A 22,571-nucleotide genomic window follows, 5' to 3' on the forward strand; every position below is an offset into this window, starting at 1 on the left:
ATTTAGTTAGATTCTTTTGATACATATTTCAGTGTTTTTAGCGAGATTATAAGAATCTTGTAAGTTAGGTTTGCGGCTACGGCTCTCTTTGTTTTTTTCTTTTGCTAGAAATGTAAATAATGAACAAATGATACAAGTTGTTAACTTGGATCTTCCTACTTATAAAGCTCAATGGTTGCTAAATGCCCAAAAAAACTATAAGAAAAACAAATATAGCCCAGCGATATCCAAAAGGGACCAAAAGCTAGAGCAAATATGCAAGATGACATAATCAGCTAAATGAAAACTGGTAAGTCAACATGGTAATGGACCAGAAGATGATGACTAGGCTCCGAGCACAATAATAGCACAAGATGATGGCAACTGAAACTAAAAGAAAAGCATTACAGAAACATCCTTAATAAAAGAAATAGTATGGGGTTAATAGGCCCAATAGATATTTAGAAGGCCCAAAAGAAAACATTAAAAGCCCAAAGAAGTTTACATAAAATAAAATAGCTTTCACTCAACACCAATGGCGGTCGGAAGTGGGAAGAATTGAATTCCTAGCGAGCGAGAGAGAGAGAGAGGGAAGGAAGATGTCGGGAATGGGAGACGGGTACGTGGGTACGTCGCAAGATGGGGTGAGGATACGGAGGCTGCAGAAGCAAAGAGAAGCTGAACGGCGTAAGATCCAGGAGTTGAAGAGCAAGACTGCCTCCGGGCAGGAGCAATCAGGTCTTCTCCAATTCGGCTCCAGCTCTTGCGAGGTGGTTCCTTCTTTCTCTTCTTTCCCTAATCCTAGCTTAATTATCTGCTTTTATCCCTTCTTCCCAATGGTAGATTGTTGCAGGAACTAAATTAACATCTTCTTATGGCTCTGAATTATAATTCTCAAGTATTTACATAAAGAAACTTTGAAAAATCATTAGATAAAATGAAGTTGCACTGATTGGCCAAAATGTTTTTCCATAAGTGATATTTGGGTTTGTGACTACTAGTTAGTTGTTTAATAATAAATTTGTTCATTCTTTAGATTCTTGACACTGCTTTCAAGAAGGAAACGGTCGGTTTAGTCACCAGAGAGGAATATGTGGAGAAGGTAACGGCTTCTCCACTTATACACTTCTATATTATTTACATAGTCATCTCTAGCTTATGGTTGTTGCTTGTATCCGCAGAGGGTTAATATTCGTAATAAGTTCGAGGAAGAAGAGAAGGAGAAGTTGCAGAAGCTACTCCAAGAGTTAGTTTGCTTTCTTTCTACCCCTCCTTTCTTTTTCTTTTTTCCTAAATGAGATCAAGCTTCATCGACTTTGTTTCTACTCAGGGAAGAGGAGCTTCAACAACAGAAGCGTAGCAAGAAGAGAAAGATCAAGGGAAGCTCCCGCTTATCTTTTTCTGAAGATCTTGACGATGACAGTGATGCAGATGATGGAGAAAACAGTAAGTGAATTCTCGTGTTGGTTGCGATACTTGTTTAAATTCTTCACTAAGTTAAAACCACTGTCCTATCTGCGATCTCACATGTATTAGAGACTTTAGTTCTAGAATTGTAGATTGAGTCTTTCTTGGAGCTTTTTACATGCAAATAGAGCTTGCTTGCATAGCCTCTTTGAGTTATAACATATTTGGTAACTTCTGGGACAGCTAACTTGCGCTTCGGAAAACTTGGCAAGGACCCCTCAGTCGAAACCAATTTCCTGCCTGACAGGTGATCTCTAACTCTCTCTCTTTCTGCCTTCATTCTCTTCTTTTGCAGCAAGTCTTAAACTTAAGCTGTGGCTGTTTCAGTGAGCGGGAGGCAGAGGAACAAGCTGAACGCGAAAGGCTAAAGAAGCAGTGGACTCGTGAACAAGAGCAGATTAAAAGTTGTTCCAATTTCCATTAATAATACTTTATTCAAGGAAGATTGTCTAACAAGTACTTTTGTGTGTATGTGTGTGTTTTCAGACGAGCCTCTTCAGATTACTTACAGTTACTGGGATGGGACGGGCCATAGACGAGTTATCCAGGCAAGCACAAGCTAACATCTTTTGTCTTGCTGGTTTGAGCTTAGGTCATATATTCTTACCCTTTATGATTTATACAGGTCCGAAAGGGTGACGCAATTGGGAATTTTCTAAGGGCAGTTCAACAGCAGCTTGCCCCAGACTTCAGGGAGATCCGGACGACATCAGTTGAGAATTTGCTATACGTAAAAGAAGATCTTATAATCCCACATGTGAGAACCATTTTAACGCATATCGAGTTTGATTATTGATATCTTGCATATTTCCATTGTTTTATTCATTCACCCATGTGCATTTTGATCATATAGATTAGAGTTTAGCTATGTTTAGGTTGCATTTTGCATACATGAGTCCTTATTAGGTATTGGAGTACCACATGGAGTTTTTGGAGACATTTGGATGCATTTGGAACTTAAAAAAATGTTTAAAGTGATCTTGGGACGAGCAGTGCATGAGTCCTTATCAGGTATTGGAGTACCACATGGAGTTTTTGGATGCATTTGGAACTTAAAAAAAATGTTTAAAGTAATCTTGGGACGAGCAGTGCATGGGAGCGACCTCACCGGAACGACGTTGTGAAATCGCTGTGGCTATCCTCTCAAAGCGACCTCACCGGAGCGACGTTGTGAAGTCGCTGTGGCTATCCTCTCAGAGCGATCTCATTGGAGCGACCTCGGTTCGTCGCTCCGACAAGTCGCTCCGGGCTTCGGGAGCGACCTGGATGGGTCGCTGCGAGAGGTCGCTCCGGGTCCGATTTCGTGTCTCCAAGAAGCAAAAGAGCGAGCGACTTCGGGGCGTCGCTCCAATGAGGTCGCTCTGAGAGGATAGCCACATCGATTTCACAACATCGCTCCGGTGAGGTCGCTCTGAGAGGATAGCCACAACGACTTCACAACGTCGCTCCGGTGAGGTCGCTCTCATGCACTGCTCGTCCCAAGATCACTTTAAACACTTCTTTTAAGTTCCAAATGCACTCAAATGTCTTCAAGAACTCCATGTGGTACTCCAATACCTGATAAGGACTCATGTATGCAAAATGCAATCTAAACATGGCTAAACTTTAATCTATATGATCAAAATGCACATGAGTGAATGGATAAAACAATGGAAATATGCAAGATATCAACTCTCCCAAACTTGTTCTTTACTTGTCCACAAGTGAATTTTCTAGAACTCATAGGGAGAGAGGTTTGAAGGTGGGAGCTCATAGTCAAAAGAAACACAACTAGCACACTCTTTTATTACACTCTAGCTTCTCTAGGCCTATCTCAGCTCTCTTTGCCCTTACACCTATCATCAAGCATCCACACATTCAAATCAACCACCTCTCACATTCATTAAGCACAAAACATCAGGTGAATTCTTGCAAATAGTCAGTCGGTCCAAGTCATTTGGTTGGGTAAGGGAAGGCTTTTATTCAAGCGAGTCAAGAGGTTCAAAATATATGATCTTTAAGGTGGTTTACTCTCGAAACAAGTAGCCTTGACATTGCACATAATATATCTAAGAAAGGGATCAACTCATGCATACAATGCTCAATCTCTATTGTTCTACCATTTTCCCAAACATACAATTACACAATCATTCCCCAATGTCAAACCCAACTCACATCTCTCACCAAAAGATTCTAAAAACATCAGCTATTTCTCTTTGAAATCTACAAGAGATTATTCACAACCTCAAAACATTTCTTAGCTCCTAACAACTTTGCTAGCCCCATTTTCTTTCTTTTCTTTTTCGTTTCTCTTTTTTTTTTTCGTTTTTCTTTTCCCTTTTTTTTTAGGCTGGGGGCCAAGACTTTTCATAATTTGAGCTAGAGGCTTCTCTACTTATCCCAATAAAACAATTCACTTAAGCACAAAGAGTCTATTCTTTTCCTTTTTCATTTCTCCCAAATCATAATCACAACACTCACCCCCCACCTATAGCTAGACAATAGAGTGCCCAATCTAGCAAAAATGAAGATCAAACATTGTCGTTCCCGATACTCTCAACATTATGCACATGTAAGACTTTCCGAAGAAGACCTTACTCATCAAACAATGAAAGCTTAAAAGGAGGAAAATGTTTTGAGAGTGGTCTACCACTAGAGTTTGTCAAAAAAAGATTGGCATAAAGGATGTGACAACTCAAGTGTGTATAGCCATGACTCTGTACACAAGGGACCATGAGCAAGAAACATTAAGTTCATTCAGTTCAAATAAGGTTGTAGTTGGCTTCAAAAACTGAGTTTCTGCAATCAACAAGTTTCAAGAAGAGTTTTCAAGGCTCGAAACATACAAGTCTTTTTGAGAAGTGCATAGCTACTCAGGTGCAACGTAGTGTTCTTTACAAGGCATTTTAAATCATTGCTTCCAATGCAAGTGAATGCAACATATATATGCTCTAGACTCTCCTAGAAATACAAATGATGCAAACTAAATGATTTTTTTTATATATGCAAATAGGTACGCAATGTATGACTCCATAAAACAACATCAAAGCAAACATGATCAAATGCTTGGTACCTCCCCCAAACTTGAGTTACACAGTCTCTGTGTTGTCAAGTAAAGAGAGATACCGAAAAAAACTAATATGCAAAAATGAAATGGTATATACAAGGAAAAGAAAGAAGTACCTCATACGGATAGTAAGTGGGGGCAGATGCCCCAGCATCGTCGTCGTCAGGTGGGAAGGTGGTGTAGTAACCGCCAGATGCTGAACCGTAGCTTTCATACCATGGTTGGCTCTCAACCTCGTCAATCTCGACCTCACTATCAGAAGAAGCGAGGGATGGGGACTTGTTACCGGAGGTGGAGGGTTGAGTGGGTGGGTTCCTCCACTTACGCTGAAGCTGCGCAGCAGTGAGGGGGAAACGAAGAGCATCAGGCGGAGGTGGAGGCTGGGGGTTTGATGTGTTCGCGAAAGCGAAGTCTGCTGAGCTACATCCAGCTGCTGAGCTACATCCAGCTATTCCTCCCCTAGTTAAGACATCAGCTACTTTTTTCATGAACTTGGCTGAAGTCTTTGCCTGCTTCATGAACTCCGTCATGTGGCTTGAAGTAGTAGCGCGGAGGTCCATAGATAGGCTCAGATGTGTCTGCAACAGGTGAGTCAGGTCGCGTAAGAACACTCATTTTCCTTGGTGGAGCAATGGGATCGAGAGACCCGTGTTCTCCAAGAAAGTTCTCTTGAGATATGTTGAAGCTGATAGCTCCAGGTCTCTCTAAGCTCGTTAGGTTCCGGTTTGGAAGAACCACTTCGACCGGCTTGCCCTGCAAGTAATAGTGGTAGACGTATATCTTCCCATACATCCCACTGAAATAGGTGGCAATCCTCAAGTAGGTGCCATCAATGAACTTAGGCCCTGCTGCGTCTTTTCCCAAGGAAACTTTCAGAAGCTGGAGCAGTGGTGTGATCATCCCGCCTATCCCAACGTTTGGGCGCGAATCAGAGGTGTACCACGCCCAATCTCTGTAGTGTTGGAGACGACTCACGAAGAAACTGACCATCCCAAAAGTAGCATAGATGTCGGTGCTGGGAAGGGGCAGCACTCCAGGGGGAGCGTAGAGGCGGATAGCCGGGCAGAGCAGTCGCATGTCTTCCTCAGTGACTCTACCAGCTTGCTTCCGTGGGTAGAATGCATGGACGAGCATCCTGTGGAGGTAGCGTACTGACGGGTGTCGGATATGTGAGTTTTTATCAGCCCCGGTAGAGTGTTTGTTTCCAGTGATCAACTTCCAAAGCTCGGTGGGGAGGTTCTCACACTTGGAAAGGGAGTGGTCTTCTAGGTCTTGGAACCCCATGACTCTCCCAATGTCCTTGAAGTTCATGTTGTATTCTCTTCCATTGACCTTGAAACGGATTTTTCCCCATCCTTGCCTCACAGGCGCAGTGTCGTGGTAAGTGACCACAAGGGAAGATAAGAACTGACAAGTGACATCCTTGTAGAGAGGGTAAGCCATGGTGAGGAGTTTTGGCATCTTCAAATGTCCTAGCATCGCCTCAATATCAGACTCAAGACCCAACTCATTCAGCAAATCAAGGTCGGCGAACCTGGTTGAAGTCCAAGTGACCCCATTCATCAAGTGATCATACAGCTCCTCCACAGAAGGAGTTTTCGCCATGTCCCGATCAACAGAAACCACCTTCCCTTTGGACATCTTGGCTTTCTTTATAGGTGTCTGCTCATCACCACTCTCAGTTTCACTCTCCTCATGAGTGGGGACTGCTACACTTTTCCCTGCCCTCTTCTCTTGTTCTTGTGATTTCCTTGCAGCCAAGGTCTGCCCACTTTGTCAACAAACCTTGGCTGCAAGGAAATCACAAGAACAAGAGAAGAGGGCAGGGAAAAGTGTAGCAGTCCCCACTCATGAGGAGAGTGAAACTGAGAGTGGTGATGAGCATACACCTACAAAGAAAGCCAAGATGTCCAAAGGAAAGGCGGTTGCTGTTGATCGGGACAGGGCGAAAACTCCTTCTGTGGAGGAGCTGTATGATCACTTGATGAATGGGGTCACTTGGACTTCAACCAGGTTCGCCGACCTTGATTTGCTGAATGAGTTGGGTCTTGAGTCTGATATTGAGGCGATGCTAGGACATTTGAAGATGCCAAAACTCCTCACCATGGCTTACCCTCTCTACAAGGATGTCACTTGTCAGTTCTTATCTTCCCTTGTGGTCACTTACCACGACACTGCGCCTGTGAGGCAAGGATGGGGAAAAATCCGTTTCAAGGTCAATGGAAGAGAATACAACATGAACTTCAAGGACATTGGGAGAGTCATGGGGTTCCAAGACCTAGAAGACCACTCCCTTTCCAAGTGTGAGAACCTCCCCACCGAGCTTTGGAAGTTGATCACTGGAAACAAACACTCTATCGAGGCTGATAAGAACTCACATATCCGACACCTGTCAGTACGCTACCTCCACAGGATGCTCGTCCATGCATTCTACGCACGGAAGCAAGCTGGTAGAGTCACTGAGGAAGACATGCGACTGCTCTGCCCGGCTATCCGCCTCTACGCTCCCCCTGGAGTGCTGCCCCTTCCCAGCACCGACATCTATGCTACTTTTGGGATGGTCAGTTTCTTCGTGAGTCGTCTCCAACACTACAGAGATTGGGCGTGGTACACCTCTGATTCGCGCCCAAACGTTGGGATAGGCGGGATGATCACACCACTGCTCCAGCTTCTGAAAGTTTCCTTGGGAAAAGACGCAGCAGGGCCTAAGTTCATTGATGGCACCTACTTGAGGATTGCCACCTATTTCAGTGGGATGTATGGGAAGATATACGTCTACCACTATTACTTGCAGGGCAAGCCGGTCGAAGTGGTTCTTCCAAACCGGAACCTAACGAGCTTAGAGAGACCTGGAGCTATCAGCTTCAACATATCTCAGGAGAACTTTCTTGGAGAACACGGGTCTCTCGATCCCATTGCTCCACCAAGGAAAATGAGTGTTCTTACGCGACCTGACTCACCTGTTGCAGACACATCTGAGCCTATCTATGGACCTCCGCGCTACTACTTCAAGCCATATGACGGAGTTCATGAAGCAGGCAAAAACTTCAACCAAGTTCATGAAGAAAGTAGCTGATGTCTTAACTAGGGGAGAAATAGCTGGATGTAGCTCAGCAGCTGGATGTAGCTCAGCAGACTTCGCTTTCGCGAACACATCAAACCCCCCAGCCTCTACCTCCGCCTGATGCTCTTGGTTTCCCCCTCACTGCTGCGCAGCTTCAGCGTAAGTGGAGGAACCCACCCACTCAACCCTCCACCTCCGGTAATAAGTCCCCATCCCTCGCTTCTTCTGATAGTGAGGTTGAGAGCCAACCATGGTATGAAGGCTACGGTTCAGCATCTGGCGGTTACTACACCACCTTCCCACCTGACGACGACGATGTTGGGGCATCTGCCCCCCACTTACTATCCGTAGGAGGTACTTCTTTATTTCCCTTGTATATACCATTTCATTTTTGCATATTTGTTTTCTTTTCGGTATCTCTCTCTTTACTTGACAACACAGAGACTGTGTAACTCAAGTTTGGGGGAGGTACCAAGCATTTGATCATGTTTGCTTTGATGTTGTTTTGTGGAGTCATGCATTGCATACCTATTTGCATATATAAAAAAAAAATCATTTAGTTTGCATCATTTGTATTTCTAGGAGAGTCTAGATCATATATGTTGCATTCACTTGCATTGGGAGCAATGATTTTAAATGCCTTGTAAAGAACACTACGTTGCACCTGAGTAGCTATGCACCTCTCAAAAAGACTTGTATGTTTCGAGCCTTGAAAACTCTTCTTGAAACTTGTTGATTGCTGAAACTCAGTCTTTGACGCCAACTACAACCTTAATTGAACTTAATGCTTCTTGCTCATGGTCCCTTGTGTACGGAGTCATGGCTATACACACTTGAGTTGTCACATCCTTTATGCCAATCTTTTTTTGACAAACTCTAGTGGTAAACCACTCTCAAAACCTTTCCCTCCTTTTAAGCTTTCATTGTTTGATGAGTGAGGCCTTCTTCGGAAAGTCTTACATGTGCATAATGTTGAGAGTATCGGGAACGACAATACTTGATCTTCATTTTTGCTAGATTGGGCACTCTATTGTCTAGCTATAGGTGGGGGGTGAGTGTTGTCATTATGATTTGGGAGAAATGAAAAAGGAAAAGAATAGACTCTTTGTGTTTAAGTGAATTGTTTTATTGGGATAAGTAGAGAAGCCTCTAGCTCAAGTTATGAAAAGTCTTGGCCCCCAGCCTAAAAAAAAAAACAAAAAAAAAACGAAAAAAAAAAGAGATGAAAAAAAAAGAAAGAAAAGGGGGCTAGCAAAGTTGTTAGGAGCTAAGAAATGTTTTGAGGTTGTGAAAAATCCATTGTAGATTTCAAAAGAGAAAGAGCTGATGTTTTTAGAATCTTTTGGTGAGAGATGTGAGTTGGGTTTGACATGAATGATTGTGTAATTGTATGTTTGGGAAAAAGGTAGAACAAATGGAGATTGATCATTGTATGCATGAGTTGATCCCTTTCTTAGTTATATTATGTGCAATGTCAAGGCTACTTGTTTCGAGAGTAAACCACGTTAAAGATCATATATTTCGAACCTCTTGACTCACTTGAATAAAAGCCTTCCCTTACCTAACCAAATGACTTGGACCGACTGACCATTTGCAAGAATTCACCTGATGTTTTGTGCTTAATGAATGTGAGAGTTGGTTGATTTGAATGTGTGGATGCTTGATGATAGGTGTAAGGGCAAAAAGAGTTGAGATATGCCTAGAGAAGCTAGAGTGTAATAAGAGAGTGTGCTAATTGTGTTTGTTAGTTGTGTTTCTTTTGGCTATGAGCTCCCACCTTCAAACCTCTCTCCCTATGAGTTCTAGAAAGTTCACTTGTGGACAAGTAAAGAACAAGTTTGGGGGAGTTGATATCTTGCATATTTCCATTGTTTTATCCATCCACCCATGTGCATTTTGATCATATGGATTAGAGTTTAGCCATGTTTAGGTTGCATTTTGCATACATGAGTCCTTATCAGGTATTGGAGTACCACATGGAGTTCTTGGAGACATTTGGGTGCATTTGGAGCTTAAAAGAAGTGTTTAAAGTGATCTTGGGACGAGCAGTGCATGAGAGCGACCTCACCAGAGCGACGTTGTGAAGTCGATGTGGCTATCTTCTCAGAGCGACCTCACCGGAGCGACGTTGTGAAGTCGCTGTGGCTATCCTCTCAGAGCGACCTCATTGGAGCGACGCCCCGAAGTCGCTCGCTCTTTTGCTTCTTGGAGACACGAAATCGGACCCGGAGCAACCTCTCGCAGCGACCCATCCAGGCGCTCCCGAAGCCCGGAGCGACGAGCCGAGGTCGCTGCGCGTCTTATTTTTACTCGAACTTATGATTTCTCAAGGGCCTTTTGGTCATTTCATTATGCACGTTTTTACTTTCTAAACCTATGTTTTAATACTTGGTAAGCCACCAAGAGGAGATTATCTTTTGTTCTTAAGAAAACCACCAAAAACTTTTGGAAAGTTTATCTTTTTGAATCAATTGATCAGTTTGTTATTGCAATTCTGTGTTCTTATATCTATTTTATGTATTTCTCTACATGATTAATCTGAAATCTAACATGGGTTTAAGAGGAATCATGGAGATTAGTGAGTAATCACCTTTTGAATTCATGGGTTAGAGAGATTAAGGGTGATTATGTTAGAGATAGGATGTTTTAGTGTAGATCATTTTTATTCCTTGCTAGTAGAGTATTCATAATGCATCCTCTGAGTTGGTCTCTCAGAAGTTGACCCTTAGGCATTTCCCACCCGAAAGGTGTTCGAGGAAATGCCCGAGACAACTCTTCTAAGCTTTTAGCATACTTTGCCAACGACATTTGTTGTTAAAGGTGCTAAGATAGCCATTAGACTTGTTAGTAATGATTGCTTTCATATTATTCAACCAAAGACATTTGATGTTTGAAATGTGTTGGTAAATGAACATTCATCTAGACATAGAGTTTGTTTAGGATTGTGTCTAAGCTTAAAGTTGATAGTTTGATTGATCGTTTGCCATCCTTAGTTCGAAACTTGATCACCCAAGGTTTAATCCCTATGCCCATGAGTTCTCTTTTCTCATAGTCAAGAAAGTATCATTCAGTTATTACTTTTTAGTTTTAGTCATAGCTTAAAACCCATCTAAATCATTGGTTGCACTTAGATTAAGTGAATACTTGCATTCTCGGTGTTTTGATATCTTTCAGAACTGGTTCGACAATCTTTTATACTACATCATTTGTCTTAGGAACCTTGAAAACTCCTAACATCAATTATCTAGAACATAAAAGATAACACAAGGGGATGTTGTGTGTTGGTGTTTATTTGCAAAAATGCAGCAACACAGTTTCTACGAGCTGATCATTAACAAAGCTAGGGGGAAGAGTGGACCGGTAATGCCTTGTTCACAATGTTCATCAAGTTTTATTTAGAAAACACTGTAGTAGCTGAGACTCCTCGTGCTCTTCTTCTTAATAGCTGTTTCACTTTGATGTGCATGAAGACGTGAGAACAATTGCAGATGCAACGATCGAGAAAGACGAGGTATGTGATCTAATTCCATGAGAAAACAAAGTAGTTTGATGATGATGATGATGATGATAGTACTACTGGTTTCTAAAACACTGTAAAAAAAAATATGTGTGCTTGGAAGTCGCATGCGGGTAAAGTGGTGGAGAGGCATTGGTACGAGAAGAACAAACATATATTTCCTGCTTCCAGATGGGAGGTAAACTACTAATAACCCTTTTCTCGGTTAATAATAATAATAATAATAATAATAATAATAATATATGTCTTGGAGAATGTTAAAAGTCAAAATTCTTGGCTTACAATCTTTTTGTTTCTTCTTCCTAATAATAATATTTGGGGGGCAGATATACGACCCGGCGAAGAAATGGGAGCGGTACACAGTCCATGGGGATTGATTGATAATTTGGAGCAGAAACATATGCTTTTATTGATGGATGGATGGATCACTTGGAATCTTTGTTCACATGATGATGAATTATCAGATAGTAGTAGCAGTGGAATGCTATTTTTTTTTTTAAAGAATGCTTATTGTCGCTCCTCCTTGATACCATTTCTTTATGACCTCTCTTTATTACTTAAAAAAAAAGAAAAACTTGTTTAGTTTTGTTATTCTTTTTCATATATATGATAATAGTATTTGTGTGAGATGCTGTTGTGATTAGATTTAGAGTGGGAGGGGGCATGCACATATATTAAAAGAATGTTTCAGATGATTATACTTTTGACATAAAGTAACAGATTTGATATTTATTTAAGAAGCGTGAGTTACTAACCTCCTTAATGGAAATCGAGAGGATTAGAGAGATTGAGATGAAGAGCACCAAAGGAAATCGAAAGCTTCAAAGGCTGAGAAACGTGCTGTGAGAAAAAATATATATATTTATGTGTGTTTATTTCATGAGTAATGAACCAATTTATATTTTAAAGATACAACGTAAAGTTATAATTTTATGAAGACTTGCAATATTTTTTTTTTTTGGTTCAACTACAACTTTCATTAACCAAATGAAATTACATGATTTTGATCTTACGAAAATTAAACTACACATACAATAAAATGATTTAATATCATATAGGAACACAAAGATGGATCCTACGCTACCCGAATCGATACTCCATTATATTTGCACCCAAGGAGAACAAGCTCACTCCATATAGAAGACCTACGATATTTTAGAAGATAAACATCATAGTTATGTAATTATCGATAAGTGAAACAAGTAATTGTGTGATGTATATTATTATAAACAAAGTAACAAATCCTCAAATGAAAGACAAAAAAAGGGAAACGCTGTCGTTTCGTCGAGTTTCTATGGTTGTGATTTTTTTCATTCAGAAATAATAATAATAATCTTATTGGTTGCATTAGCATAAATAGCATCATCGATGGAGGACGAGTGTTTGTTGTTCTCCTTGTGAAATTGCCGTTGACCAGAGGGAAACAAGAAAAAAGAAAAAGAGAGAGGCGAAGAAGAAGATGAAGATGAAGATGAATGTTAGGGTTTTGTTTCTGGCTCTCCTTCTCCTCGCATCTCCTCTGCTCCAAGGTCTCCCCTCCTTTTCTTTCTCATTGGTTATCTTGCGTTGTGGATCTAGATCCGTTTTTAAAAATCGTCGCATTCTTCTAGTTTCGGGGTTGGTTCCGATCTGATGTTCCTGAACGGATCTAGATCCTGAATCCTAGTTATTGATCCGATTGCTCGCGACTTATAACAATAATAACAATCTGTCGTTCTATGTGTGTTGCTGCTGCCAATCGCAAGACTGTCGTTGAGAAATTTACAAATCTAACTTGTATATTAGATCGAATTGCCAATTAGTGTATTCGTGCTGCATGTGTTTGATTCACAAAAATTAGCTAATTAACGGTAACGTTTTGAATTGCAACTTCTTCTATGTATCAGGATATATCGGTAGATCAATGATTTGTCTTCTTCTTTAATACAATGGACCTGATGCGTTTTGTTTCTTATTACTATCCCGTTTCACAGTTGCTAGAAGTCAAGCGGACGATGATCATTCCAGTCTTGTTGACGATGTTGTCGGAGAACACAGTGATTCTGGTGCTGACGAAGATGACCAGGACTTGGATATCAACTTGACCTCAGCTCCAGGAGTTGAAACTGTCTGTGTTTTCCCCCAAAACAGTGCCAGAGGTAACACATTTTTCCCCGTTGTTTATCCATCCATTGTTATTGGGATTCCTTAAAGATAATTCCCATTTGTTTTCCCCCTGCTGCAGTGGTTCCAGCGGGTGAAGAGACTGAGCTCCTTGTTGCTCTCAAAAACGATGGTACCTGTTCCCCCTTTGTGTGTTTCTGTTGCTTGTTAACAAAAACAATCTTCTAAATATACCCAATATCGCCTCTGTGTGTGTGACATTACAGGGAAACCTACCGTTGGTGTGATGGGAATTAGAGCTAGCGTCCATCTTCCTTATGATCACAAGTTGTTGGTTCAGAATCTTACCCTGCAGGTAACTTTCCTCTTCCAAAACACCTTTCGTCTCTTCTTGTTTTGTAATTTCAACATAATTTGCCATCTTCTCATGCTGCCCCCTCCTTTCATTTTTGCAGAGATACAACAATGCCTCCATCCCAACTTCGGTTCAAGCAACATTCCCCTACGTCTTTGCAGTTAGCCAGTACCTGCAGGTACACACATCCCACAACTAAACACATTTTTGAAAAAAAACAACAGTAATCTAACTCCGTTTTGCACAGCCTGGAGCATTTGATCTGGTGGGTTATGTCATCTACGACGTGGAAGGGAAGCCATACCAGAGTGTCTTCTACAATGGAACCATTGAGGTTGTTGAATCTGGAGGTCTTCTCAGCGGTGAGTCTGTCTTCCTTATCACACTTGGGATTGCTCTCCTCCTCCTCCTAGGTCTATGGGCATACAGCCAAGTTCAGCGTCTCACCAAGGTAAAACCCATCACCGATGCTATTCCCAACAACCTGTTTTGAGCATTTCTTATTTTGTGGAATTTTAACTGACAAATCTCCCTCTGTTTCCAGAAAACCAAAAAGGTGTCAAAGGTGGAAGTAGGAACAAGGTCTACGGACGCATCAATGGACGAGTGGCTCGAGGTTTGCATCTCTCTCTTTCTCTCTCTCGTTTTTAGAGTTTGTTTCCTCTTCGTTGGGATTGAAGTGTGTGTTGTTGTGCCTTCAGGGAACTCATTTGGCCAAGTCATTGTCTGGGAAATCAAAGAGCAAGAAGAACTAGAAAAAGAGCCTTTTTGCTTCTTTGCAGTTACTATAGACTCAGTCTTTTTTTGGCGTTTTGAAAGAGTTTTAAGTTCAGTCTCGAGTAAGTTTAGAGTTTATAAACGACTTTTTTTTTGTTCATGCATTGTACCATCTAGACAATCTTTCTTTTTCTTCTTGTCATACGTATTCTACTCAGCTTAACTTACTATGATTTAGATCTCCCCTTTACAAGAAAGAAGTGGACCACATTAGTTTGAATTTCACACTACACAACTGCAAAAAAAAAAAAAAAAAAAAAAAGAGAGAAGAAAACAACATTAACAAGAGGATAGATTGTACATAATTCTTCTTCAGAAGACAATTTAACTATCAAGATCCATCACAAAAGACTTCAACATTGACATCCGTTGTGAGGGCTTATTACACTTGCAAATGTGTGGCTTGAGAATTGTTTTTAAGATTTTATAGAAAAGGACTCTTAAATTCACAAGTAAATAGTTTAAACACTTTATAAGTTACAAGATCTTAAACCAAAGACCTTTTTTTCTCTGTTGCAGAACTAAACTTCCTTCAAACCAGAACTCATGAATCAATTTTTGTTTTCATTATTAGTTCAAGAACAAGTGAGAACACAACAACGACAAGCTCGCAAACCTCCCTTTTATTTCATCATCTCATCCGTTCCGTGGAGACGTGCGGAAAGTTGTCTCAATCAAGCAGCAACTTTCTTTGACGTGACTGAGTTCACAATGGTCGCAAACTCAGGTCCCTATAGTCACACATCAAACGTGGGGTTACATTATATTCAACCAACCAACCAACCGCAGTATTCACAACTAAACTAACACTAACCTTCAAGGAGGCACCGCCGACAAGAAAACCATCAATGTCTTCTTCTTTGGCAAGCTCTGCACAGTTGCCTCCATTGACAGAACCTGACAGTTGTAAATGAAAACAATCAGATCATACAGTTTGCTTCATGGGGGTGGACAACTAAACTAAACTAAAACGCACCTCCGTATATGATCCTCGTTTTGGAAGCGACTTCTTCAGAGACATTCTTCTTGAGCCAATCACGGACAGCTACATGGACTTCCTGTGCTTGCTGAGGAGATGCAACTTTGCCAGTTCCAATTGCCCATACTGGCTCGTACGCAACCACTACCTTGTCCCAGCTAGGCACTGCATCTGAAAAACACACAAATAAATAAATTGAAACATTATTTAAGTAATAATACAAAAAACAGGGAAACATGAGTGTGTGTAAATACCAGCAAAGGCCTTTAATTGGTCGAAGCAAACATCAAAAGTCTTGCCTGCTTCCCTCTCTTCTAGCTTCTCCCCGATACAAGCTATTACTCCAAGACCCTCACTCAACGCGTAAGCAGCTTTCTTCCCGATAAACTATTGAGAGAACATAAAGCAAACATTGCCTTGACAAAACTTTTTTTTTTAATGAACAAACTCACTAGTTGTAATATTCATTAACTGACCTCATCCTTTTCACCGATGACATGCCTCCTTTCGGAATGGCCAAGAATGACCCACTTGCAGCCAATGTCTTTGAGCTGTTCCACGCTGATTTCACCAGTGAAGGCACCACCTTTACCAACCCAAGAGTTCTGACCAGATATTTCAATACGGTCCGTCAAGGATGATTTGACTTGGTCGATGTACACAAATGGAGGCGACACAACCACATCTACCACATATCATTAACAAACAAATGGTCCTCCCATTAAATAACATTACATAGGGATTCAAATGATAGGAAGGAAGAGTGGAGCAGAAACTCTCACCAACATCTGATTCCAAGGTGGCAGTGTTGAGATCAGAGACAAGCTTGGTGATGGTGTCCTTAGTCCCGTTCTAGAACACATACATGCCACAAGAGACTGTTAGTTTCAGTGAGAGAGAAAAGAGAGATGAAAGATTCCTTAGGGACAATTGTACTTACACACTTCCAGTTTCCTCCAACGAAAAACTGCAACATAAGAGAGAAACCAAACCAAGTAGGGATCAGACATGATGATAGCAAACTAAAACATGTTCTCTCGAGAAACCAAAGCTAAGCATTGAATCATATGATTCTTTATAGAGATGAAAGCACCTTTCCGGATCCGGCCATGGCGACAACGCCTCTAGGAGACCGCTGCGAGGAGGAAACGAGACGGACAGAGGAGTTGACGCGGTGGGAGAAGGAGACGGCGGCGTCGAGCTTGGGGCAAGTGCGGCGGAGGCCGGAGAAAGAAGGAGCAGAGGGCTGAGTGCCAGCGGCGGTGAGAGAGGAAGCCATAGAGAGAGAAGGTATTAAGCTTTGGCGTGTAGTGAGTTGGAAAGAAAGGCGATAGAGACCAGACTATGACTCTCTCAAGCAAAACAGAGGTAGAAAGGCGATGAGGGTTGGTGTGGTGCTCCTGCGTTTCTCATGAAAGGTTACTTTTGTCTTTTTATTAATAACCAGAGTTGTTCTAGAGTTTGGAATCCATGTCACATGCGCCTGAGGACGTCTGTCCCTCACGCTCTTTCAATTCGGATAGAAGCCTTTCCCAATAGGCCCATTTTCAGAGGGAACAAGTATTTTTTTATCCATTTAAACCTATTTTTATTTTATTTGTGGTTGGTCTTTGATATCTATTTATGTGTGTTTGTTTTTGTTGTATATATATGTTCTATTGTGGATTGTAATATTTGTGTGTTCTTTGATTTTACACAGTAATAACAATGGATTGGTTTGATGTCATGTTTTGTGTGTATTCAAAGCTGTTACTTGAACTAAATGAAGTTTTGTATTTCTGTATGTGTGTCAAGAATTGATCCTTGTGATAGTAATGCCTTTGATATGGAGCTTCAACTTAGATGCATATATATTTTTATTTATGTTTCTCACTCATGTTTTAGTTGAAATTTGTGTATATATGATAAACCTGTCTCTTTTAAATTTTAACATTTTATATATTACTTTTCACGTTGAAATTATATTTTGTTATACTTATTATTTTAATTAGTTTTATATATTAATTTTGATTATATGTTTAGTTAGTTTGACGTCTATAATTTCAGACACGGATGACAAATGAGAGATTATGTTTGAAAGATCATTTAAGGAATATATCTAATATATTAAAACAGAATTACATTTTAGAAATAGCCCTGAGTTTTTCATTATATTTACCAACCTCTGCCACTGAGTTAATTTTTTCATTTTTAAAATAAACTAAATCAGAATAAAATCAAACCGTTGAGTCACTATGTTTTTGATTTATTAAATACAAATATATATTGTACACATAAATTTCGTGAAAGCTAATAACAACTTTCCATACATACACTTTTCGAAATTACTCTTAAACATGCTTACACTTTTCTAACGTGAATCAATATAAGGAATATGCTCAGTAAAATTTTCAATATTGCAATATTGTAACCTCAAATTATGGTACAAGAAAATATTGCCATATAATACATTAGTTTAATTTCAAAATATCTAAACAAGATTTAGGAATGTTGCAAAAAAATATCGCAGATATATATACCTATAATCTCTCCATATCTGACTATTAAATTCAAAAATAAGAGTTAACCTATTTTCACCATGTCAATATATATAGCTATTCCAATTACGTACTCCCCATTCATATTCTGAAATCACAAAATAATGTCGCTTACTAAAAATCTTACACCTCCTAAGGATGTTAAACCCTACAAGACTTGATGGGAGTACACATGAAGTTACTTCATTCGTGAAATCAGAACAACGGTTATGGGGGAGAGTCTCTTGAGTGCATTCTTGAAATCAGAACACCGGTTATGGGGAGAGTCTCTTTGAAAGAAATATCCTAATATTTCTGATGTCTTGCATATTTTCATTGTTTTATCCATTCATCCATGAGCATTTTCATCATATAGATTAGGATTTAGCCATGTGTAGGTTGCATTTTGCATTCATTGTCTTTATTAGGTGTTGGAGTGTGCCATGGAGTGATTTAAGATGTTTGGGAGCATTGTGATCCAAAAGGGGGTGAAAGATGAGCATGGATGGAGCCTTTAGAGAAATCTTCTGTTACTAAGATTTTGTGGAGACACATAAAATTGAGTTAGCTTTCTAATGGAAGTGGTTTCAAGTCATTTGAAGATGTAATGAAGGAGTTATGACCAATTTACTAGAGGCATATCCACCCTGTTCGAGCATCCTGGAGCGACCTCTCAGAGCGACCTACCGAGGTCGCTCCCAGCCAGAGCGACCAGCTCAAGTAGCTCGCGTTTTGACGGGGCGAGACACGAAGAAACGCGTCAGGAGCGACCTCCTGGAGCGACTATGCTAGGTCGCTCCGCATGTTTTGCTTGGACGATTTTATGTTATTTCAGGGGCCTTTTGGTCATTTGTTTTGTTGTTTTACATTGCCTAAACCTAAGTTAAGTACTTTTGTAAGCCATTTGGAGGCAAATAATCTCTTTTGGGGGAGAGAACAACTAGTAAAACTTCTGGAGATTCAGATTACTTTCATCTTGTGTTCTTGTTGATTTCTTATCTATTTCTCTACATGATTAATCTGAAATCCAATATGGGTTTAAGAGGAATCATGGAGATTAGTGAGTAATCACCTTTTGAATTCATGGGTTAGAGAGATCAAGGGTGATTAGGTTAGTTCTAAGATGTTTTAATGTAGATCATTATTGTTTCTTGCTAGTAGAGTATTCATAATGCATCTTCTGAGTTGGCCACTCAAAAGTTGATCAATAGGTATTTTCCACACAAAAAGTGTTTGATGAAATGCCTGAGACAACTCTCCTAGGCTTTTAGTATACTTTGCCAAAGACATTTATTGTTAAAGTTGCTAAGATAGCTAATAGACTTATTAGTAATGATTGATTTCATATTATTCAACCAAAGACATTTGATGTTTGAGATATGTTAGCAAATGAGCATTCATCTATACATAGAGCTCGCTTAGAATTGTGTCTAGGCTTAAGGTCGATAGTTTGATTGATCATTTGCCATCCTTAGTTCGATACTTGATCACCCAAGGTCTAATCCCTATGCCCATGAGTTCTCTTTTCCCTAAGTCAAGAAAGTATCATTCTGTTATTGATTTCTAGTATTAGAAGTAGTTTAAAACCCATCTAAATCATTGATTGCACTTAAATTAAGTGAGTACTTGCATTCTCGGTGCTTTGATATCCCTCAGAATTGGTTCGACATTCACTTATATTACAACATTTGTTTTAGGAGCCTTGAAAACTCCTAACATCAATTCCTCAACATAACTTTGAACAAATTCTTAAAATATACAGATAGTTATATAAATCTATCTTATTAAAGTAGAATTAATTTAAGGTTTTGTTTGGCAACATAGATAATAATTAAAAATATATAGTATTGTTTGGAAACATCAATATCAATATATTTAAGAAAAAAAGTAATAGACTTATGTTATCAAGAAAAATTGAAAATTCATTATATTATGAAAACTATATATATGGGCCAGCTTTAATATATACGAAAAATGGTTGGTCCAATCTAATTACCTAAAAACATCTTTGTCTAAAATAATCATAAGACAAAATTTAAAATTGATTTATATACATATTTCAAATCAAAATATTAATTTAAAATTGATTTATATCAAAAATTGATTCAAAAATATACATATATTCAAAAATTGATTTTACTAAAATGTTTTTTTATAACCATTATAAAAATGTTTTAAATATATTTAAGAAAAATACAATACAAAGCAATTTCAAACACCAACGTAAATTACTATTTTTATATTTCATATTAAGTTTTAAAAATATAATATATATGATTATTTATATGATGATACGTATAAAATATGATTACTTATATAATGGTAGGTAAAAAACATGATTAATTATATAATGACACATATATGATATTTAATAGTGACATGAAAAAAAAATAACAACAAACTTTTGCAATATTATATCTTCTATCTTATTAAAATAGAAATACCTTTGGGAATGTTTAAAAACAAAAATAACATAATTAAAAAGAAATATAATGTTGTTTGAAAATATAGAAAAGCATTTGTGTCCGGTCCAAAAGTATATTGTTACATTCCCAAATCAGGGTACAACTTTTTTATATGATATCCTGATTTAAATGTATACCGTCTGTGGTCTGTAAAATGCCATCCAAGTGAATCCGGTTTGGATTGGCGACTAATCGCTATGCTCTAAATAACATCTGAATTTTCACTTTTTAGCATGTTTTAAGTACATATATTAGTTAAATGAAAGATAGGGTACTAAAATTTCTAAAAGTATTCTCAAAATAAGTAATATTTTGGGATGCATTCTAAAAAACAATTAACTTATTTAATATATGAAGTACACAATATTTGTTTAGCGCTGAAAATATCTTTTTATTTAAAAACAAGAGATTAAATAAAAACAGGTGAGTCTCTCTCTCTCTCTCTCTCTCTCTCTCATCTCTCTCTCTCTCTCTCTCTCTCTCAATTCTTATATATCTTTTAGAGAGAGAGAAAGCAATTTTTTTGTTCTTTCGATCTTTAATCAAAATCAATTCCGGTGTCATCTAGATATATATATATATATATATATATCTTTTTCAATGTATTCTGATAATATAATTTTAATTTAGTTTGGAATTATCTTTTTGGTGTGTATGTTTTCCTTTTACAGATTTGACTTCATATTATTAATTTCAATTTAATCATAATGGGTAAGGTTCCAACGGTAGTAACAAAGTCTACCCACTTTTGATTCACCACGGTGAGATAACGAAGAACGAATAATCGTCTGTTTTATTAATGATTTGGGCGAGTTTTTGAATAGGGATGAAAATATAAACTAATATAGTAATATCTGTAGAAGAAGAAATGTGTAATAAGTTGGAGGGTCATATGTAAATGTGAGTTATCTTATACATGAACTAGAAAACACAATAACACAAAGGAAAATTCATTTCAATACGACTAGATTAATCTTTTGAACATACAAGTTTCATTTAAAAGCAATTCTTCATCAATTTTAATACAAACATTTACTTATTGAACTAGACATTTGTGTTCAAAGACTTGTATTAGGTCTCTTGAACCACTCACGCTTCCAAACCCTTAGTATTTTGCTTCACCTAAAAATGACTCACAAAAACTCTCTCGACTAAAAGCTCTCAACACATTCGATGTCCACACCCTCTTTATACTTTAGAGGAAAACTTAGACCCAACGATCTACAAAATAGATTCTTTCATTTTATATTCTTCAGCGAATAAATCAATCTCCCTTATTACTTAATGTTGATTATTTCTTCTACAATATTTCCCTTAAGCTGCTTCCAAGGTTAATATCCCTTGAAGAACACTCCAAACGGATTCCCTTCTTATGTCACTTCAAGAAAACAAACTAATTCTCTGTCTCAGTAAACTAAAGCCAAGGTTGGAATTTTGGTTAGCTTGTAAGGCTTTTAAGCACAACAACGTATTATGGGGTAAAGTCTTGTTGGGTCCTTAGTTATCAACAAGCCCATTATGATTATTATAGTGTCCACCATATATCTGTTACCTTTCTATCGGTGGGAGGCTGTACCTGTCCAGCAGGAAAGAGAGATGGAACCGCCAGCCACCGCAGAAAAACGCTCCTCCAGACGCCTTCTCTTTGACCGCCGTTACGGCTGGGTGTAAAATTTCTACACTTTTTTTTTATCACTTCTTTTATCAATTTCCCAACTGATTCTTCTGGGTTGGCTTCTAGGGTCGACGAGTGGAAGGAACCATCTGATGAAGCTCTCGCCGGCGGAAGAGGAATGTAAGTCAGACCATTTTATTCTTCTTAGAAATCTACGAAACCCTCCATGTATAAACTGAATTATCGGTGGACACAGGTTTTGTGTAGTTCCTTTGGGCAAAACTCTGTTTCAGACTGCTTCACAATCAGTAAGTAATCTTGTCTTGTTTGTTCCCATTTCGTTAACAATTGAGATTTTAATCAGCTTATGTTTCGGACCTCTTCTTACAGATTAACTCGGCCGTCAAAATTATAGATATGAAGCTTCAGAAATGGCAAAATCCTATGCACAACCCAAGCTCTAGTGTTGTAGACAGTAATGGAGATTCAGGGTGAAAATGCAAAACCTGAATCAAATGTTTTTTTTGGATTTGACAAAACTAGTCCATGTGTTTAGTGTTTGTGATTAGTCACTCAGCTAGATGATGATCTCATCTATGTACTCTTGTTTGCTTGTGTTCAAGACTATTCCAAAGACATTGTGTGGTTATATGACCTTTCCCTTGTGACTAATCTACAAAATGATAGA

General features: G+C 38.9%; 4 protein-coding genes across 4 annotated transcripts; 3 read left to right on the forward strand and 1 right to left on the reverse strand.

Annotated features, from left to right (window-relative positions):
- Positions 1-497: 497 nt before the first annotated feature.
- On the forward strand, positions 498-13,194 carry LOC125607973 (protein XAP5 CIRCADIAN TIMEKEEPER-like). Its single transcript, XM_048777580.1, has 13 exons — positions 498-749; positions 1,016-1,081; positions 1,161-1,225; positions 1,310-1,425; positions 1,630-1,693; positions 1,774-1,850; positions 1,933-1,994; positions 2,072-2,203; positions 10,863-10,916; positions 11,002-11,067; positions 11,177-11,251; positions 11,400-12,602; positions 13,047-13,194. Exons 1-12 carry the CDS (start codon positions 579-581, stop codon positions 11,448-11,450), a joined length of 999 nt encoding a protein of 332 aa, XP_048633537.1. The 5' UTR covers positions 498-578; the 3' UTR covers positions 11,451-12,602; positions 13,047-13,194.
- Positions 12,424-14,481, forward strand: LOC125607975 (translocon-associated protein subunit alpha-like). The gene is made up of 8 exons (XM_048777582.1): positions 12,424-12,602; positions 13,047-13,211; positions 13,298-13,348; positions 13,443-13,531; positions 13,632-13,709; positions 13,779-13,982; positions 14,076-14,147; positions 14,233-14,481. Exons 1-8 carry the CDS (start codon positions 12,533-12,535, stop codon positions 14,284-14,286), a joined length of 783 nt encoding a protein of 260 aa, XP_048633539.1. The 5' UTR covers positions 12,424-12,532; the 3' UTR covers positions 14,287-14,481.
- A 237-nt stretch (positions 14,482-14,718) lies between these two features.
- On the reverse strand, positions 14,719-16,900 carry LOC125607974 (triosephosphate isomerase, chloroplastic-like). Its single transcript, XM_048777581.1, has 8 exons — positions 16,381-16,900; positions 16,228-16,254; positions 16,070-16,139; positions 15,764-15,972; positions 15,542-15,674; positions 15,285-15,458; positions 15,123-15,205; positions 14,719-15,039 (listed from the first exon to the last, which is right to left on the reverse strand). The coding sequence occupies exons 1-8, from the start codon at positions 16,564-16,566 to the stop codon at positions 14,983-14,985; spliced, it is 939 nt and encodes a 312-aa protein (XP_048633538.1). The 5' UTR covers positions 16,567-16,900; the 3' UTR covers positions 14,719-14,982.
- A 4,895-nt stretch (positions 16,901-21,795) lies between these two features.
- On the forward strand, positions 21,796-22,555 carry LOC125607977. The gene is made up of 4 exons (XM_048777585.1): positions 21,796-21,935; positions 22,010-22,063; positions 22,140-22,191; positions 22,274-22,555. Exons 1-4 carry the CDS (start codon positions 21,865-21,867, stop codon positions 22,376-22,378), a joined length of 282 nt encoding a protein of 93 aa, XP_048633542.1. The 5' UTR covers positions 21,796-21,864; the 3' UTR covers positions 22,379-22,555.
- The last annotated feature ends 16 nt before the right edge of the window (positions 22,556-22,571 follow it).

The sequence above is a fragment of the Brassica napus genome, chromosome A4 (assembly GCF_020379485.1).
Source record: "Brassica napus cultivar Da-Ae chromosome A4, Da-Ae, whole genome shotgun sequence".
Taxonomy (NCBI): Eukaryota; Viridiplantae; Streptophyta; class Magnoliopsida; order Brassicales; family Brassicaceae; genus Brassica; species Brassica napus.

Coding starts and splice junctions, on each gene's coding strand:
- LOC125607973 (XM_048777580.1), top strand. CDS start 579: ATGTCGGGAATGGGAGACGGGTACGTGGGTACGTCGCAAGATGGGGTG. Junction 1,226..1,309: donor TTGCAGAAGCTACTCCAAGA/GTTAGTTTGCTT, acceptor GTTTCTACTCAG/GGAAGAGGAGCTTCAACAAC. Junction 1,426..1,629: donor TGCAGATGATGGAGAAAACA/GTAAGTGAATTC, acceptor CTTCTGGGACAG/CTAACTTGCGCTTCGGAAAA.
- LOC125607974 (XM_048777581.1), bottom strand. CDS start 16,566: ATGGCTTCCTCTCTCACCGCCGCTGGCACTCAGCCCTCTGCTCCTTCT. Junction 15,459..15,541: donor CCAATTAAAGGCCTTTGCTG/GTATTTACACAC, acceptor TGTGTTTTTCAG/ATGCAGTGCCTAGCTGGGAC. Junction 15,206..15,284: donor AACGAGGATCATATACGGAG/GTGCGTTTTAGT, acceptor TACAACTGTCAG/GTTCTGTCAATGGAGGCAAC.
- LOC125607977 (XM_048777585.1), top strand. CDS start 21,865: ATGGAACCGCCAGCCACCGCAGAAAAACGCTCCTCCAGACGCCTTCTC. Junction 21,936..22,009: donor GACCGCCGTTACGGCTGGGT/GTAAAATTTCTA, acceptor GTTGGCTTCTAG/GGTCGACGAGTGGAAGGAAC. Junction 22,064..22,139: donor CTCGCCGGCGGAAGAGGAAT/GTAAGTCAGACC, acceptor CGGTGGACACAG/GTTTTGTGTAGTTCCTTTGG.
- LOC125607975 (XM_048777582.1), top strand. CDS start 12,533: ATGAAGATGAAGATGAATGTTAGGGTTTTGTTTCTGGCTCTCCTTCTC. Junction 13,212..13,297: donor CCCCCAAAACAGTGCCAGAG/GTAACACATTTT, acceptor CCCCTGCTGCAG/TGGTTCCAGCGGGTGAAGAG. Junction 14,148..14,232: donor CAATGGACGAGTGGCTCGAG/GTTTGCATCTCT, acceptor TTGTGCCTTCAG/GGAACTCATTTGGCCAAGTC.